The 16,722-nt window shown below is 51.0% G+C and overlaps 4 protein-coding genes across 4 annotated transcripts; 1 reads left to right on the top strand and 3 right to left on the bottom strand.

Moving 5' to 3' along the window:
• The first annotated feature begins 395 nt into the window (after positions 1-395).
• EDB91DRAFT_240649 (acyl-CoA N-acyltransferase) lies at positions 396-1,826 on the top strand. Its single transcript, XM_041326572.1, has 6 exons — positions 396-484; positions 555-677; positions 725-876; positions 939-1,396; positions 1,475-1,613; positions 1,718-1,826. The coding sequence occupies exons 3-5, from the start codon at positions 766-768 to the stop codon at positions 1,584-1,586; spliced, it is 681 nt and encodes a 226-aa protein (XP_041178392.1). The 5' UTR covers positions 396-484; positions 555-677; positions 725-765; the 3' UTR covers positions 1,587-1,613; positions 1,718-1,826.
• Positions 1,827-1,962: 136 nt separating this feature from the next.
• EDB91DRAFT_1236800 (uncharacterized protein) lies at positions 1,963-3,231 on the bottom strand (the record flags this gene model as incomplete). Its single annotated transcript, XM_041321506.1, has 3 exons — positions 1,963-2,746; positions 2,810-3,003; positions 3,061-3,231. The coding sequence occupies 3 exons, from the start codon at positions 3,229-3,231 to the stop codon at positions 1,963-1,965; spliced, it is 1,149 nt and encodes a 382-aa protein (XP_041178391.1).
• Positions 3,232-3,804: 573 nt separating this feature from the next.
• Positions 3,805-5,031, bottom strand: EDB91DRAFT_1236799 (kinase-like domain-containing protein; the record flags this gene model as incomplete). Its single annotated transcript, XM_041321505.1, has 5 exons — positions 3,805-3,840; positions 3,895-4,031; positions 4,097-4,478; positions 4,534-4,692; positions 4,747-5,031. 5 exons carry the CDS (start codon positions 5,029-5,031, stop codon positions 3,805-3,807), a joined length of 999 nt encoding a protein of 332 aa, XP_041178390.1.
• A 3,498-nt stretch (positions 5,032-8,529) lies between these two features.
• Positions 8,530-10,351, bottom strand: EDB91DRAFT_240595 (heterokaryon incompatibility protein-domain-containing protein). The gene is made up of 2 exons (XM_041326571.1): positions 10,238-10,351; positions 8,530-10,184 (listed from the first exon to the last, which is right to left on the bottom strand). Exon 2 carries the CDS (start codon positions 10,042-10,044, stop codon positions 8,554-8,556), a length of 1,491 nt encoding a protein of 496 aa, XP_041178389.1. The 5' UTR covers positions 10,045-10,184; positions 10,238-10,351; the 3' UTR covers positions 8,530-8,553.
• Between the last annotated feature and the right edge of the window lie 6,371 nt (positions 10,352-16,722).

Below are 16,722 nucleotides of genomic sequence, written 5' to 3'. Positions count from 1 at the left end.
CTCTGCAGCCACCAAACATCTCGTGCCGATTACTTATGTCAAACTCTCAACACTCAAGTGAACGTCCCAACCCCAACCTCAATGACTATGCAGGCAAAAAGTTGTTTCTTTTTGTGCTCAGAGGACCACCATATAGATTAGTCTCAAGCATTTGGGTATGACGAGATCGAAGGAATGCCAGCTAGCGCCGTGGTGGATGGTGTCGACAGTTGTGCGATTGGCAGCTCAAGCCGGTGAGTGGATGGTTTATTCCGAAACCCACCTCATTTAACCTTCAAGTACTAATGTGCTTCATCAATTGGCAAGAAGCTCAGGCGTGAGGACCTCCTGCTCTGCCTTATGACCCTGATAGCTTGGTGAGTTTGACACGTTTATGTGGCGGGTCTTGTCCATGCGGTCGATTCGAATCGTCCAGAACGGGGACTATGCGCTGGGTTGGTACTATCCAATGCAATGCCAGCAGAGCACAGAACGAGGTAGCCTGGTAGGCGAAGCTTTCTCACATGGTACAACGTCGACTTATTACAGGATTTCTTTCTCTTGGAATCCAATAGGGGCTCTTCACCGCAATCGGAAAATCGGCAGTTGTTAACGCGCCACTGAATAAACCTCAGAATAGCACTTTGACATGGACGGAATCCGTCGGTGTATGGGCGCATCTCTTCTGTGGTATATATGTATGTATGCGGTATATCTGATAGGCCCTGAATCTCACCCCTGCAAGATTCTGATACCAGCCTTCCGTCAACCATTTGAGTCGCCGTCATGAACTACCATCCCACGATCACCGATCAGGGCGTGACACGCACTGATACTATGCAGCAATGCTGTAAACGTGACTGTCAGTCCCTACGGCCTGCCACACTGGCAGCAAAGGTACGCAGACACACCTCCTCACTTACATAGATATTCACTGATTTTTTAAACGATACTTGAAGATAGCACGTCCCCCCCAGTTCACCATCTCTTGCTTTCACATGCTCGTCACTGAACGTCTGATTCTCCGCTCTTACGTCGAGAGTGACCTCGATGACCTCCTTCGCCTCTGGAACGATCCACTCGTCCAGCCCCTTGTTACCAACGCCAACGTCACTCTTCTTGGTCCGAGGTTCAAGGAGTCACTCCGAGCTCAGATGGAGCAGGCGACCTTTGGTGCCATAATTGTGCTTAAGGAGACCGGGGAATTCATGGGTCAGGGATCAGTAACCATTCTCGAACCAAAGAATCGCGATGGCACGCTTGGGATCTGCTTGCTTCCAAAATTTTGGAGCAATGGATATGGGACCGAGGCGACAAAATTTATGATCGATCATTCGTTCAAGTGGTTCGGTTTGAATAGAATGTCCCTGGGAGTCTTTGCGCATAATGCACGAGCAATTGCGCTCTATGAGAAACTGTGAGTTGTGTTGTTTCATCTGATTGACTCTTATGATTGCATCTGCAAATGATGGTTGATTGATGTGTTCTCCATCAGTGGGTTCGTAATGGAGGGCAGGAAGCGACAGGCAGTTTGGATGGACAATCGGTGGGAAGATGCTTTGACTATGGGCATATTGCGAGACGAATGGGAAAAAAAGCAACAGTGATAAGGAGTGTATGACATACTCGCTCTCGTAGGTGGGCTTCATGACTATGTGCACCTCTATATTTATATGTTCGTGTTCATCCCACTCATCCCACTCATTTACGTCTAATTCCAATCTATAATGTACCAAAGTTAATCAATTTGACGGGAAGTCTGCATCATAAATACGCTTGTCGGCAAAGGGACTTTGCTGACTTGGCAAATGCACAAAAGACTGACTCTGCATCACGCGCAGCGCACTTTTGTTACGGAGGGGGTTACCGATAACACTGAAGAGTTATTCGTTATCGTGCTAAGCAATATCGCAATCAGAATGATGGTAATGTATAGTAAATGTCAAGGCTGCCGTACAGTATCAAACCGACTCAGAACCAAAGTCATACGACATCCGTGAAGTAATCAGCCAAACTCTCTTGCACCTCCTTCACCTTCCCAGCCACAGCAGCCAAAACGTTGTCTTTGCACCATGGCATTCCATCTAGCATCCCCTGCGTAGGTATCTCTCGCTCCACAAGGGCCTTCGTTACACTCTCCGCAAGCATCAATTTGCCCACCACGTCCGCGTATTGTAATGGCAGGACCTGACGGCCCATGTCCAATGTCGAGCGCCATAGTGCAGCCCATGCTTGATTACACCGTACTTGCGCGCCCCCGGTGCACCGTGGGCTATGCGCGATAACAGGTGGTTCGCTTGGTAGACGTTCCCATAGCCGGCCAAGAGCGTAATGCCCAGAAAGAAGGCGGATGCGCTGTGCTCGCGTGAGTAACACATCGTTGTCCCAGACTTCCCGGCCTTGGAGCATCATAGCATAATATGCGGAACCAAGCAGGATGCGTAGGTTAAGTCGTTCTGCGACTCCCATGGCAAGTCCAATGTCCTTTCCCGATAAGAGGAGCCGTTTCCATCGCAGCGTGGCAGCGTCAAGAAGATCCCGTTGCTCACAAAGAGATGCCAGCTCCGTAAGTTGCACAAGGCTGGGCCCTTCGACGTCTTCAACTTGAACGCTGGGGGAGTGCAATGGACGCGTGTATATCGTTGTAAGAGCCCCAAGGGCCCATCCTTCGATCGAGCGGAATTCATACTTATGCGTGATGCGAGCGAGATTGAACAACTGGGACGTATTCGCTTTAGGCGTTAGCGCGAGGGTGAGCTCATGTGGCCTGCGTATCAATTACTCTCAATACAACTCCGTTTGGGGAAAGAGGTCGTGCAAACGTACGTACAAAGCGTATAAAGCCCACAGGAGAGCGCGGAATTCCTGCGCTGTGTCTCCGTGGAGCCTAATCGGGTTGTCGTCGCTTTCACCTTCGGGTCCCGCCGTGACACTCGGCATGCTGGAGCTTGAGCGTAGGTCTGAGTCCAGGGAGAACATACTGTCAAAGGTGGATTTGTCCTTTGTCAGTGTCGACCTATGGACCTAAGAGTGATGGCATCGGCGTCAGTGGCGCACAATTCGCTGTACACAACAACGAACCCTAAAAAGTGTGTTCTCTACAAGCAGAACAGTGTTTCCGTCAGGTATATAGTATGTTGGATCATGGTGAGGTATAGAGAGCTGGAGCTGGAGCTTCGGAGTTGTTGGACTGACGTCTCCCGAGTGCATGAAGCTGGTTGTGAGATAAACGTCAGACGGTAGATGCGCCATCAAAGTATCGAAAATATAGCAGAGGCTGTTGGTGTTGGGAGGAATGGTGAGAACTGTTGCTGGGCGGTGGTGGTCAAGGTTCCAAGATAAGATAACTGTCATTCAAGAAAGGCAACCTCCTGTCTACTAGATATCTCACAATTGAGTTTTGATTGACTTCCTCAATGTGACCACGGTTTAACAGCATTGTATTCCTACAACGTGATGCGGAGATATATACAAGCCGTACCATCTGGTCACCTGGCTAATAACCCCTCCAACTTTGGAGGGGATGTGAAAGTAGCAGTAAGAGATAGAGAATGAAGAACCGAAAAAGAGAAAAGGATATGCGGGTTCACAGCTAAGATAGCGAAGCGAGCGTGTAGGATGCTAAAAGTGCGAATGCGAGGAGGGAAAGGCGAATGAAGGAGTCTAGAACGAGGAGTACATGGGAAGGCATAGCGTAGGCGTACATACAAGTTGAAGGCTTGGTTCGAGTCGCATACAAAGACGTGGTGGTGTGCAATGAAAGATGACTGCGCTGGCGAATACAGTGTGCCGATGAGTTGAAATATTGAAAGTCGAGTGGAGACATCATGACTCGAGGGCTTTGAGCTCTGCTACCAGGCGCTGAGGTATGAAGATTAACATTGGATCCTAGACGCATGATCGATGAAGACATACCTCTGCTTCTTTGGCGAGATATTCCTGATCTATCTCGCCATTTTGAGCCTGCTGGCCCAATTTAATGCCATACTCAAGCAACTGCTTCATGTAGTAGGGATTAATGATGGTCTCGTCTTGCGCCAGCCGGGGCTTCGCTGCCGGGACCTCAGCTATAGAAAATGAGGTCACCACAAATTTCAGATAGTGCTTCAATCCTCACGTTCTTTCATCGCCAACCATTCTTGGTCAAGCAACTCAGGAATCGTTGCCCGCTCCTTCGAATTCCGCATCAAGCAGCTCTTAATGCCCTTGATAACGTCCGCTCTGACAGGTCGTTTCAAATGCTCGAGCTTTTTCCGTTCACCTGCCTTGTTCACGACGGTGGGTATGCTGTAGTCCGGATACTCGATGATGTGCGCTAAGTCGGGGATGGCCTTCATCTTCTGATATACAGAAAGATGCTGGAACGGCGGGTGACCATAGACCATCTGGTAGAGAATGCACCCGAGAGACCAGACGTCACTGGCTCGACCGACTTTGAGCCGCCGCATGCCGTCAGGAAGTTCGATGGCTTCGGGGGACATGTAGTTGACGGTTCCGATCTATAGACAGAAAACGCAATCAATAATGAAGAAGTGTACCTGAGGGAGAACTTGCCTGATGATCTCGCTGGATATTAGTAGTGTCGTTGGCGATAGCATTTGCAATACCGAAGTCAATAAGCTTCAGTTGGCCCCTCACAAGAACGAAGTTTGCGGGCTTCAAATCGGAATGGACGATTTTTTCCTCGTGGATGACGTGAACGGCTTGCAGCATCTGGTCGCTCACGTTAGTAACAGGGATGAACAAAGTGGCCGTGTCCTGACTGACCTGCTGCCAATAATATGATATCCAAACCATATTCATCGGTTCCTTCTGCTGCTCCTGCAGCAACTTTGCTAGATCAACCTCTCCACATTCCATTACAAGCATCAAATGCCCTTTTGTCCCTCCAGGACCCGCCTTCACCTCACTATCAAACAGCTGAATGATCCGATTATTCCCCTCGAGCCGCTTGAGCAACCCGATCTCATTCATGTATCCGCTCATAGTCTCCGCGTCTGTCTTATCCAGCGACACGCGCTTGATAGCATAGATTTCATTGTTCGCGTTCATCACGCGGTATACGCGAGATGAGCCGCCCTTTCCGATCAGATCGAGCCGTGCATACACTTTCTTGTTCACAACAATGTTGTGATTCCGGACGGGAGCTGGAGCTGGCACTGGCAAGGGTGGAGGGGGTGCCTGACGCACTCGCGACGCAGTCTTGGCCTCTGGTTCACTATCCGCAGGCTCGTCCCCCGCAGCCCAGGTCTTCCCGTTCTTCGATTTGCCAGGACCGGGGGGTGGTGCTAGCGACCCACTCGTAGTTGGTGGTTCGGGTGCTGTGGGATTGCGCCGGTGATACGCTTGTCCCTGTCCCTGTGACGACGACACATTCCGCGCAGACGGAGACAGTCTGCCTGGATTATGTTCGACTACTGTGGGTGAGGACGCAGTGGGAGGGTTATTGAGCGCGATGGAGCGGAGAGTGTCAGAGTCGCGCCGATGGTGCGTCTGTGCACGTATGTGCGCATGAGACATATGTGTTGGGGAGGGCGACTGGCGGGGTTGGGGGAAAGGTTCAGGCGCCTCTTCCGCTGCACGGCGGGCGTATTCTGCTGCGTATTCTGTAATCGTAAGGTCAATGAAGAGGCGCAGGCAAGTATGAGGATGTCAACGCACCATCTTGCTCGGACGTCACGCGTCTGACGCGTGCTGAGTTGAGGCCCAAGCTGGACCCTGGGCGCGGGGCGTACTGCTGTTGGTTTTGGCTTGGGAGCAGGCGGGGGGACAGCCGGTCTTCTGTTGCGCATAGTTGTTAAATACCATGATGAACTGGATAGAATATGGGAACACACCTCCAGAGGCATCACTTAGACTTGCTGAACGGCGAGGCCGTGTGCCACTCGATAGTGTAAGAGAAGTGACATGACTGCGATGGCGAAGCATGCCATTCGTGGGTTGTGGTTCATCTGCGTCTTCATAAATGGGTTGGATTGTGAGACTAGGGAAGACAAAGAGATACGAACTGGGATCGGTCTCATCGCCTGCATAGTCGGTAGCAAATTCGTTCTCACTACCCTCATTCTCGTTGATCTTGTCGAATCCACCCGAACCCACACCGTACTTGACGCCCATCAATACCCGCCCCGCGCGATTGGGCCCGGGCATGATCTGCCGGCCGGGCTGAAGCGGCTGGCGTGCGCCCGTTGATGGCGCATATGCGCGTGTGGGTAGGCCAGAAATTGCCCGTCCGTCTAGTTGGCTCACAGAGGCTGAACGAGCAGCTAGGCGAGGGGATGTTCGTTTCGTGGCGGCTCCATCTGACGACAGACCGTCTGCGTCAGAAGTAGTCATTAGATTTTCCTTTTCCTCCTGTACCCGCATCTCCCACTCCCCTCGCACTCGCAGCTCCTCCCGTTCATCCAGCGTAAGTGGAGGTTGTTCACGGTACTCGTCTCGAGGCACGCGTTGGGGGCGCCCTATTTTTCGACCGGTCCCACCAAGGCCACTCGACATCGGTGCCCGTAATGCCGATTGAGAGGCAGCAGGCGTCAATGCAGCAGGTCCAGACGCGACCCGTTGGAATGAACGAGCCGGATTACCTGTTGCTAATGACTGAGTTCGGTGCTGAGCTGCAAGTGGCAGTGGCTCAAGAGCGCTCCCGCTTTGAAGCAGCGGATGAGCGCTCTCTGACCGCGAGAGGGAATTCCGTCGTGGTGGTACTGGAGAATTGAGTAGTATAGGTGAAGGAGGCTTAGCATACGCATAGGAAATAGAGGTGCCCTGTGGTGGTGAGGACGAAGAGGGCTTAACAGCGCCGTCAAGTAGAGGGTCATTTGGTGTCGGCGGGCTCGAATTAGTTGACCTGGATGAACCTTTGGATATGCGGACATAGTTGCCCGCAGAGTCGAGCTCGTAATCAAATGAGAGCTCGATAATAGATGACTCGTCAGACGGGGAAGTTGATGACTGGCGATTCAAGTTCTTTGGGTCATCAAATGCAGTCATTGGTGGTGTTCGTGGTGGCGAGACACGGTGCTCGCGATGGGTTGGCGATATGGTTCGTGGTGAAGTTGAAGGAACCATCGATGACGAGAAAAGCTATTACGCCGAGAACAGGAGGTAAGCGCCGACGAGAAGGGTGTCGTCGTCGTCGTCGTCGGCGGCGACGGTGTCGAACTTGAGGGGATGAACGAAAGTTACACAAAACTCTTTGTGAACTTTGAAGACTTGAACAACACGAGGCAGATACGCGGTCACGTGCAAGTTGTAATTTGACCGCAGACCGCGTTGTTACAACCGTAGACCGCAGGACCACCTTCCATACTTCCACTTCCACAGAAGCATGGATTTTGTCAACATATTAGGTCAGTTCAATTATTTACACCGCAAACGATCGCAGATATAAATTGTGTGACAGCTGCACTATGTACACTGCGATCGTTCAATCTCTGGTCACATCTCTCTTGAGTGCTCGGTGTGCAGCATAGAAGAGTCCTACTACCACTAGTGACGGAGCTCAAAACCCTAGTTGAATTAACGCGGGCACTTGCGGCGAGGGAGCGGTGAAGCCGTAACTTGGTCGGAACATCCTTTTAAAGTTTTGATCTCGATGCGGGCAGTCGCAGCATGACCCTTCAGGTTGTTCCGTAAGTGCTTCACCAGACATAGCAGGGTCCCTAACGAGCCCTAACATCTCATTAGGCATATACCCGCGGAATGGTCATCAAGCTGACAGACCGCACATAAGAGCTAGCGCTGGCACTGGCACATTAGGTCAACCCGTAGTATCGTAGCAAAGACATGGCATCTTTTCTCTCTTTTCCGCCTCTCAAATCATTGACTCCAGAGTTGTTGACCCAGCTCAAAGAGCGCAGTGGAAGGTTTCTATTCGAGATCATCAGCATGAACTGGAAGCGCAAATTCTGCCAAACCGCCCACGAGCTGACCATCCGAGTCCGACACGGTCAAACCCCTCCACGAGGATGAGCAAGGATTTTTGCGCAACTTCCGCAAGTTGGTTTCACTCACTGTATACGATACCTATCAACTATTCGTGAGTCGGGTCTTTGATACGCCTTGTCAGGAATCTGAGATCGTCGATCTCTTTGTACTTGATTCCCCTGCTTTCATGCACCCAAGAGTATAGAGGAACAACCTGGCTTGCGACAGGCTCTCAGATTCAGAGTGTACACACCTATCACTTAAGCTATAGGGAGGTCTTGAATATCAAGGCATCGTTCGCAAAATTGTTGTCACTCCGTCGAGTGGTGGGTTACTGAGCACTCAGATGGGATGGAACCCCAAGCAAGACGAAGACAGAATATCATATGAGGGTGAGTGCCGTTCGAATTGATATCAATTACTCAGGCTGATCATTATTTTCACCTAACACAGTCTTGTTCTGCAAGACAGTTGAGCGTATGCAACGTGCAGGGAAAAGTGAAGTATTATCATGGTGATTGTGGGGTCGAACAAATCAAGAACACGTTGCGTCAGCAACTTAAAGAGTCAACATATGATACGAAAAGTACAGAGGTTTAAGTTGGTAATACTAATTGTTCATGCAGGCACTGCCAAAATACGAATACACTACAATATCTCTAGTGTCCCGATTTTCATCTTTGAATAAACAGCAGTCATGTCCTTGTCCCCTGTCATGCCCTTGACCCTCGCCATGATTTTGCGATCTGAAGCGATTCTCTTATATTCCCCACCACGCTGCTGCGCTAGCAAAAGCGCGCCAAAAGGCTGTCCAAGGCGAACGATCAACCTTGACTCTCGCAATTGAGAATCGACTGGCTCAATGTCTCCAGGATACCTGCGCTCGGACGAATCATCCTTGCTCCGAGGTGCATCATCCGCAAAGTCAGGCAGCCCGAAGTCATAACGATTCCACGGACGGACGAGGACGAATTTCTGCTGCGTAGGCTGCGCAGGCGAAAATTCAACGAGTTTGTCTTTCGTCGTAATTAGCAGGTCTCGGAGCCCCTTTGCCTTGACATTATACCGAGTATAGCTCGTCTCCTGGCCCTCTGAGTCAGCGCTCCGTGTGACTTCTGTGAGACGAAACGCGATGCAGGGCAGGTGCAGTCTGTTCTGTGCGAAACGAGGAGCAGAGAGAATGTCAAGGTCGTTATACAGCGCTGAAGCTGACTTCGCAGTCACAGCACTTTGCAGCTTGGAGACTGATGCTTGCATGTCACTCTCAGATAGAGATGGTAACGTGGATGGCGCAGCGTTGTAAAAAGCAATGTCGGCTGGGAGACAGCTATTGAACCCAGATGGTTTCCCGACCCAATCCAGGGCAGTAATATCGCCCGACCGAGCGATGACCTCCTGTAAGAGTCGCCCGAGCGCGTTTTCTTTTGTCTCGCCATAAAGGATATGTAAATGGATCCCGAAGATGCCGAACAATGAGTATGCGACATCTTCCGCCAATGTGGTGATACGCTTCGATACCCATCGAAGTTTCTCTCGCGCATCTGTCATGCCCGGACGGAATGTGAGGAGGGATCGTGCATCTATGCCTGTTGAATTCGCTAACTCCTGCATGATGGTGGCTGACTTCTTGTGGTTGGGAGAACAGTCTCCGAGATACGGAGTCCAATCTGCTTGGTAAAAGATGACAACTCCCGGAGCGAGGAACTCCTGAACAGTCCATCCTCGCGTGTTCCAAGCGCTCTTCGCCAGCGCGCCAGACTTCGACGAAGGTGGGACGTCCGACAAGTAGACTATCGTAAGAGCCGAGTTATGATACCAGACGAACATGGAGTTAACCGATCGTGAGAGCTCGGCGTTGTTTTTCTGGTCGATGCAGCATGTATCGCTCCATGCCCAGCGATGCCCAGCATCACGAGCAACTTCGCAGAACATCTGCAACTTCACCACGGTTCCCACCGGATCCAACGTGTACACATCCTTCTCCTGAATGTCGTGCAGCCCGGGCTCCTTGGTATCCCACCTATGCGATAACATGGCCCAACTGAAGTACACCGCAACCGCTTCTTTGATTGGCTCTATTGGGAGAGGCGCATGCGTGATCGATAATGATTTAATCTCCTTGTACTCTGCGCTCTCCATGAAGGTATTTATTTGCGCCTCTCGATCACATACATGGCCAGTGAATGTGTTGAGTAGACGAAGCGGGGCATTTTCCAGTTGGGCATCAATGGCCTGTTTAATAGCGTCTTCTATCTGAGATGGACTGTCATATTGCTGACCTGGAGAATGTGTTAATCATCATCAGTGAGCACGTGAGTCGTTCAGGGCTTACGTCCTGTCAGTTTGTCGAGTGCATAGTCCACCTTCAAGAGTGCAGCTTCGAAGGCCTCGATTACTTTATCATAGCATTGTATGCCAAGAAGCGCCACATGCTTCAGTTCGTGCCCAAGAACAGACGACGGGCTGAGTTTGATTATCTATGCATTGGTAATATCAGCACAGTTGAGAAAACAATAACGGAGATCGTAAGCACCTTTTCTGCATAGTGAAGGGCCTGTTTATAGAGGTTTCTTTTTAAATTTTCCTTACAGCGGTCCACAAAGAGGGAGACTTTGTCAGGTTCCGAGGCTTTGACAGGTTCCAATGCTTCGTCAGGGTCCAAAGCTTCGTCAGGCTTACGTCGCGTCTGTGCGTTAAATGCCTTCAAAGCCTCGATTGCTTCATTATAGCGTCGTTCGCCACGAAGCGCTACAAGCTTTAGTTCGGGCCCAAGAGCCGACGAGGGGTAGAGTTCGATAACCTATACATTAGCATTATCAGCACAGTTGGGAGAACGATGATGGAGATCGTCCACACCTTTTCTGCGTCGTGAAGCGCCTGCGTATAGAGGTTTCGTTTTAAATTTTCCTTGCAGCGGTACACGTAAAGGGAGTCTTCACTTCCAGCTTCAGCAGTTTCTGAGGCTTTGGCAAGCTTGCGTCGTGTCTGCGCGTCGAATACCTTCAACGCCTCAATTGCTTCATTATAGCGTTGTGCGCCAAGAAGTGTTGCATCCTTAAGTTTGTACCCAAGAACAGTAGAATGGTAGAGATCGGTAACCTAGTATGTGTTATCAGCGCAGTTGCGAGAAAAATGGCAGATCATCCGCACCTCTTCTGTGTCATGAAGAGCCTGCTTGTAGAGGTTTCGTTTTAAATTTGCCTGATACTGGTGCACAAAGAGAGAGTCATTGTTGTCACCGCCATAGGCTTCAACAGTTTCTGAGGCTTCATCAGGCTCTGAAGCTTTGTCAGGTTGTGAGGCTTCGTTCAGGCTTACGTTGTGTCTGCGCAGTATTGAATGCCTTCAGAGCTTCCATTGCTTCATTATAGCGTTGTTCGTCGAGAAGTGTTATATCCTTTACTTTGTACCCAAGATCAGTCGAAGGGTATGGTAACCTATACATTGGCATTATCAGCACAGTCGCAAGAAGAATGATGACAGAGTTCGTCCACACCTTTTCTGTGTTGGGAAGAGCCTGCTTATGTTTATTTTGTTTTAAGTTTGCCTTAGGGCGATGCACGGGGAGGGGGCCTCCGCTACCACTGGCATAGGCCCCAACAGTTCCCGAGGCCCCGTCACCTCTTGCACCCTCAGGCTGGCTCTTGACGCCGATGAATTGACCGGTAACATAGTTCGCGTACTGAGGATGAGCCTGCTCAAAGATTCGACCAGAACTATCCAAAAGGCTGGACGGCTCGCTCGCAGAGACGATGATTCCTGGTGTAAAAGCATTGGCTCCTGAATGTACATCTCCTTGACCCCACGAAGCAACTGGCGTTGTACCACCAGCAGGGACTGTGGTTCCACCTACAACACCGACTGCGGTTGGAACATTGCTCAGATTGATATTGTTGAGCATGAGGGGACCGGCCAGTTGACCTCCAGGCCCACGACTGCTTCCGCCAGGCCCACGAGGCCCCACAGGCCTACGACTGCCTCCACCAGGCCCACCTCCACTAGGTCCAACTTCACCAGGCCCACCTAAACAAGGAACACGACTGCCTCCGCCAGGCGCACGACTTCCTCCACCAGGAGCACGACTGCTTCCGTCAGGCGCACGACTACTCCCGCCAGGTGCACGACTTCCTCCACCAGGTGTACGACTGCTCCCGCCAGGTGCACGACTTCCTCCACCAGGAGCACGGCTGCTCCCGCCAGGTGCACGACTTCCTCCAATAGGAGCACGACTGCTCCCGCCAGGTGCACGACTTCCTCCAATAGGAGCACGACTGCTCCCGCCAGGTGCACGACTTCCTCCAATAGGAGCACGACTGCTCTCGCCAGGTGCACGACTTCCTCCGCCAGGTGCACGACTACTTCCGCCAGGAGCACGACCTCCTCCGCCAGGAGCACGACTGCTTCCGCCAGGAGCACGACTGCTCACGCCAGGCGCACGATTGCCTCCGCCAGGCCCACCAGGTGTACGCTGTGTCTGCGCATCGGATGCCTTCAAGGGTTTGATTGCTTTATTATAGTGTTGTGCGCCGGGAGGTGTTGCATTCTTTGGTTTGTGCCTAGGATCAGCCGAAGGGTGAGGTTTAGTAACCTATGCATTGGCAGTATCAGCACAGTTGCGAGAACAATGACAGAGATGGTCCGCACCTTTTCTGTGTGGGGAAGGGCCTGCTTATATTTGTTTCGTTCGGAATTTGCCTCACGACGGTGCACAAAGAGGGAGCCTCCGCCGCCACTACCATAGGCTGCAATGGCTTCGTCAGATTCCGTGTTGTCATCCGCGTCGATCTCATAGGTCAGCAACTCTTCAGTGGTACGGAGGTCCTCAGAAATGTATCCGGTCTGCATGAAGCAAGCTCAATTTACGTGATAAGTAGACACATGGAATGTGAAAGCTCACGTCAAGCACTGAGTGTTCGTCGTCACTGCCATAGACTTCGTCATCTTCGAAAGCTTGAGCTTCTTCAGTTTCCCAGGGTGCATATGTCCCTTCGGCCCCTTCAGTTTCTGAGAGATAAGGACTTGGGCTCTCGTGATCCGAAGCGCCAGAGTTGGTGGGGGGGCCGTCATCATCAGAGTCATCATCATAGGGATCAAGTTCATTAGCGTCCCAGTTGTCAGCGGGCTCGCTGCCAGAGTTGCTATAGTCACCACGGAGACCGTCATCGTCAGAGGGATCAGCTTGCTCGCTGCCAGAGTTGCCAGAGCCATCATGAGGACCGTCATCATCAGAGGGATCAGCTTCCCCAGCAGGCTCGCTGCCAGAGTTGCTAGAGTCATCACGGGAACCGTCATCATCGGATGGATCATCAGAGGGATCGGCTTCAGCAGCGGGCTCGCTGCCAAAGTTGCTAGAGACGTTACGGGGACCGTCATCATCAGAGGGATCACCCCCTTCAGCATCCCAGGTGTCAGCGGGCTCGCTGCCAGAGTTGCTAGAGTTATCACGGGGACCGTCATCATCAGAGGGATTAGATTCCCCAGCGGGCTCGCTGCTAGAGTTGCTAGAATCATCACGGGAACCGTCATCATCAGATGGATCGCCCCCCTCAGCGTCCCAGTTGTCACCGGGCTCGCTGCCAGAGTTGCTAGAGTCATCACGGGGACCGTCATCATCAGAGGGATTAGATTCTCCAGCGGGCTCGCTGCCAGGGTTGCTAGAATTATCACGGGAACCACCATCATCAGATGGATCGCCCCCCTCAGCGTCCCAGTTGTCACCGGGCTCAGGCTCGCTGCCAGAGCCGTTAAAGTCATCAGGGGGATCATCAGAGGGATCGCCCTCAGCGTCCCAGTTGTCACCGGGCTCAGGCTCATCGCCATAGTTATCAGGGTCATCAGGGAGACCGCCATCATCATAGGGATCATCGTAGGGATCAGCCCCCTCAGTGTCCCAGTTGTCAGCAGGCTCAGGCTCGTCGCCAAAGTTGCTAGAGTCGTCAGGGGCTTCATAATCCTCCCACTCGCCAAATTCATTGTAAGGCATGTCAAGCTGACCTAGACAGAGAGATAGATAGTCAGTTGCATTCGAGTTGAAGTTGACGAGGAGCACACTTTAGGGATATTGCAATCTTGTGGATATTGTGTGTAGTGAGTAGCAGTAGATAAGGTTCTGACCACAATTTGGCTCGTGGAGTCTTCCGTAGGCAGATAGAGAAGGAAGACAGGAAGTCGTTCGTTCTTTAAAGACTCGCGGAGGCGCTCATCCATTCACCCCGACTTCGTACATCTGTATTTGAACTCGTCTTGAGAGACACTTGAGAGCGATACTTTTGGGATAGTTCAGGGACACTGTCGCCCAAGTACCTCTCCACCAATGAGAGCGCGCACTTATGGCTGAATAAAGTTTCAAATATGAACGTAAACTAGGCCGTCTCTCAGATGTACTACTTACACGCTGTTACGGCTTCGATCTCACGTTGCAATTGGCTTGCTCCACCATCAGATATTGCCCCTTTTCATAAGCGCTGCATATACTACTGGGAATAGCACCTTCATTCTGTGCTCAGTGAAAGCCGAAACAATGTATGTTTGGTGGTATCACGTACCGCAGGCAATTCTGCAAGTAGATATCTCTTCTACTTAGCTCGTCTTTCATCATCCGTCGTAACACACCCTACTTCGCCGAAATATTGACGCGGTGTTCATATCAGGCACTCGAGCGGTGAAAATACATGACATCGGTGTCTGTTGATATACCCCTGTGAGCCTGTTTCCCCACATGATAGTCATAATGACGCGTACCTCTTGGCCAAGCGTTCCACGTCACCATATTTTATCAATGCGGCGTTCATATCAGGCGCTCGAGCGGTGAAAATGCATATTGCCGGTGTCTGTCGATGGACCCTTGTGGGTCTGTTTCCCCATTTTAATTATAATGATGCGTACCTCTCAGACAAACGTTCCATGCCATCGTATTTTGCAGTTTCACGATGTCTCTCTTTGACAGTTAGCGGAAGCTAAAAGACATGAAATCTCGAGCATTGGCTTCTCCCGGTCGATACCGAGCTTCGCTGGCATTGTGACCATGAAGTCGTGGTTGAAAATGAACAGGGTTATCGTCCGGGCACCGAGGGATGACGGTGTGGGAGATCCTGCAGATGCGAAGGTGATTGGACCCAATCATGCGAGGGAGGCGACGGATATCGCACAGGCAGCTCTTACGATTCCGCGTTCACGGGGACGCTGATTTAACAGGACGTGTGTAATCTAGTTTCGGAGCATGAGGGTGAGGCTCTTGACTCTTGGGATCCGTGTCAGGTCGGCGGTGCGAAAAGTGATGCTTTACGATTGATTTCTCCTAGTGGATTTCAATATAGCGAAGGTGGCGGATGCGAGGGCACAGGAATATCGGATACTGAGTAGCAGGAAGGCAATTCTTCTCACTGACGTCAGAACCTGCATGGGAATCATGGAGCTGTCGGTTAATAGACTTGCTGTAGAGCCAATTACGATGCTGAGCGCTGAATGATCGGTGCGGTCTCAAGATCAGCAACGCGCTTGTTATTCGATTCCCCACGGACCTCCCAAGCTCCTGAGATCCCAAACATACAAGTAGCCACCCAGCAACTAATAGAGACTCGCCACCTCGGAGATCGATGACGGGCAGTGATGTGAAGATGAGGTTGTAAGTAACAGAAGATAGAGCCATAATTGCATAGATAAGTCGCGTCGAAGCTCTCAAAAGTATGCTCAGCCAGCGAATACAAACCATTGAATGTGTTGACACTCACCGGTAGAATAGCATCAATCAAAGCATGGCCAACGTCCAGATGACGTTCTGAAACATGACTGAGTAATCATTAAGGACCTGAAATCCTAAAGACTCTGATAGTTAGTTAACTTAGTTGTAGGGGTCAACATACTATATTAATGCTGCGAAAATACAATATTGAATAAAATTAATTCTCAGCTATAGGTGAGGGACTCTCGAGTGGTGACTGGCCCAGAGCTATCGCCAGGCAGCTTGAGACATCCGATCCTGGGCCAATCGAGAGGGAAACAACTTGGAAAAGACGAGACGAGCCTCGACGCTAAACGAACGCGACGTGTAAGTCACGTGTCACATGTCTTTACGTGCAGCGACGAGTAGCATCTCATAGGTGTCCTTACTTGACAAGTAATCTTAAGTGCATCATGATCTATTTGACTTATCCAATTAATATTGTGATCAATGTATCTTCGTCATTTGGAGCGATACCATCATTGGAATTTCTATATCACCTTTACCGTCAGTCCCATCGCCCCAGGAGCTACCTGTAAGCACGCTGGCTTACCTGAGTTCCCATACTCAGTATATATACTGTCGCTGATACTGAAAGCTAAGCTTTCAGTATTCTACCTTTTGGTGTAACGGTTATGCGCGTGCGGCAGTCTGACCTACTTACACTACCACGCTGATATTTTCTTTCGCTTGTGGACGGTGCGCGTGAGTTTTAGAAGGATGAGGGTTCTGAGGTTGAGGTGTTGCAGCATGGGCTAGTGGTATGTCTGTCCCCACCCCATTCCCTTCCCACTCCCCTCACGCTTTATTCCTGCTCACGCTCGTTACAGACAGATACTTACCCTATCGCACTCTCTGCACCACCTCACCGGTCGTTGCATACATTTCACCCAAAAGTCCGGCAGGTTTCTAAAGACTCTGAGCAATCTCCTTCGTCTTCAAAGTCTTCCTTGACTTCGCCGTCGTTCGTAGTTTATCGCAAGTGCAAGTGCCCCTACAAGTCTACAGTCGTCTACCGCAGGAACTTTGTTCTCAAGGCCTTACTTCCAAGCTCACAGAAGCCACCATCCACCAGTTCCTCTCGCCCCACCACCGTT

The sequence above is a fragment of the Suillus paluster genome, assembly GCF_016628075.1.
Source record: "Suillus paluster strain FC165 chromosome Unknown EDB91scaffold_19, whole genome shotgun sequence".
Lineage (NCBI taxonomy): Eukaryota > Fungi > Basidiomycota > Agaricomycetes > Boletales > Suillaceae > Suillus > Suillus paluster.
The sequence above is the reverse complement of the archived record's forward strand: the minus strand, read 5'-3'. Positions and strand labels throughout refer to the sequence as shown.

Bases quoted from the DNA above. Each gene is read 5' to 3' on its own strand.
- EDB91DRAFT_240649 (XM_041326572.1), top strand. From the start codon at position 766: ATGAACTACCATCCCACGATCACCGATCAGGGCGTGACACGCACTGAT. The intron at 877-938 runs GTACGCAGACAC...CGATACTTGAAG, and splicing joins CTGCCACACTGGCAGCAAAG to ATAGCACGTCCCCCCCAGTT. The intron at 1,397-1,474 runs GTGAGTTGTGTT...GTTCTCCATCAG, and splicing joins ATTGCGCTCTATGAGAAACT to TGGGTTCGTAATGGAGGGCA.
- EDB91DRAFT_240595 (XM_041326571.1), bottom strand. From the start codon at position 10,044: ATGGAGAGCGCAGAGTACAAGGAGATTAAATCATTATCGATCACGCAT.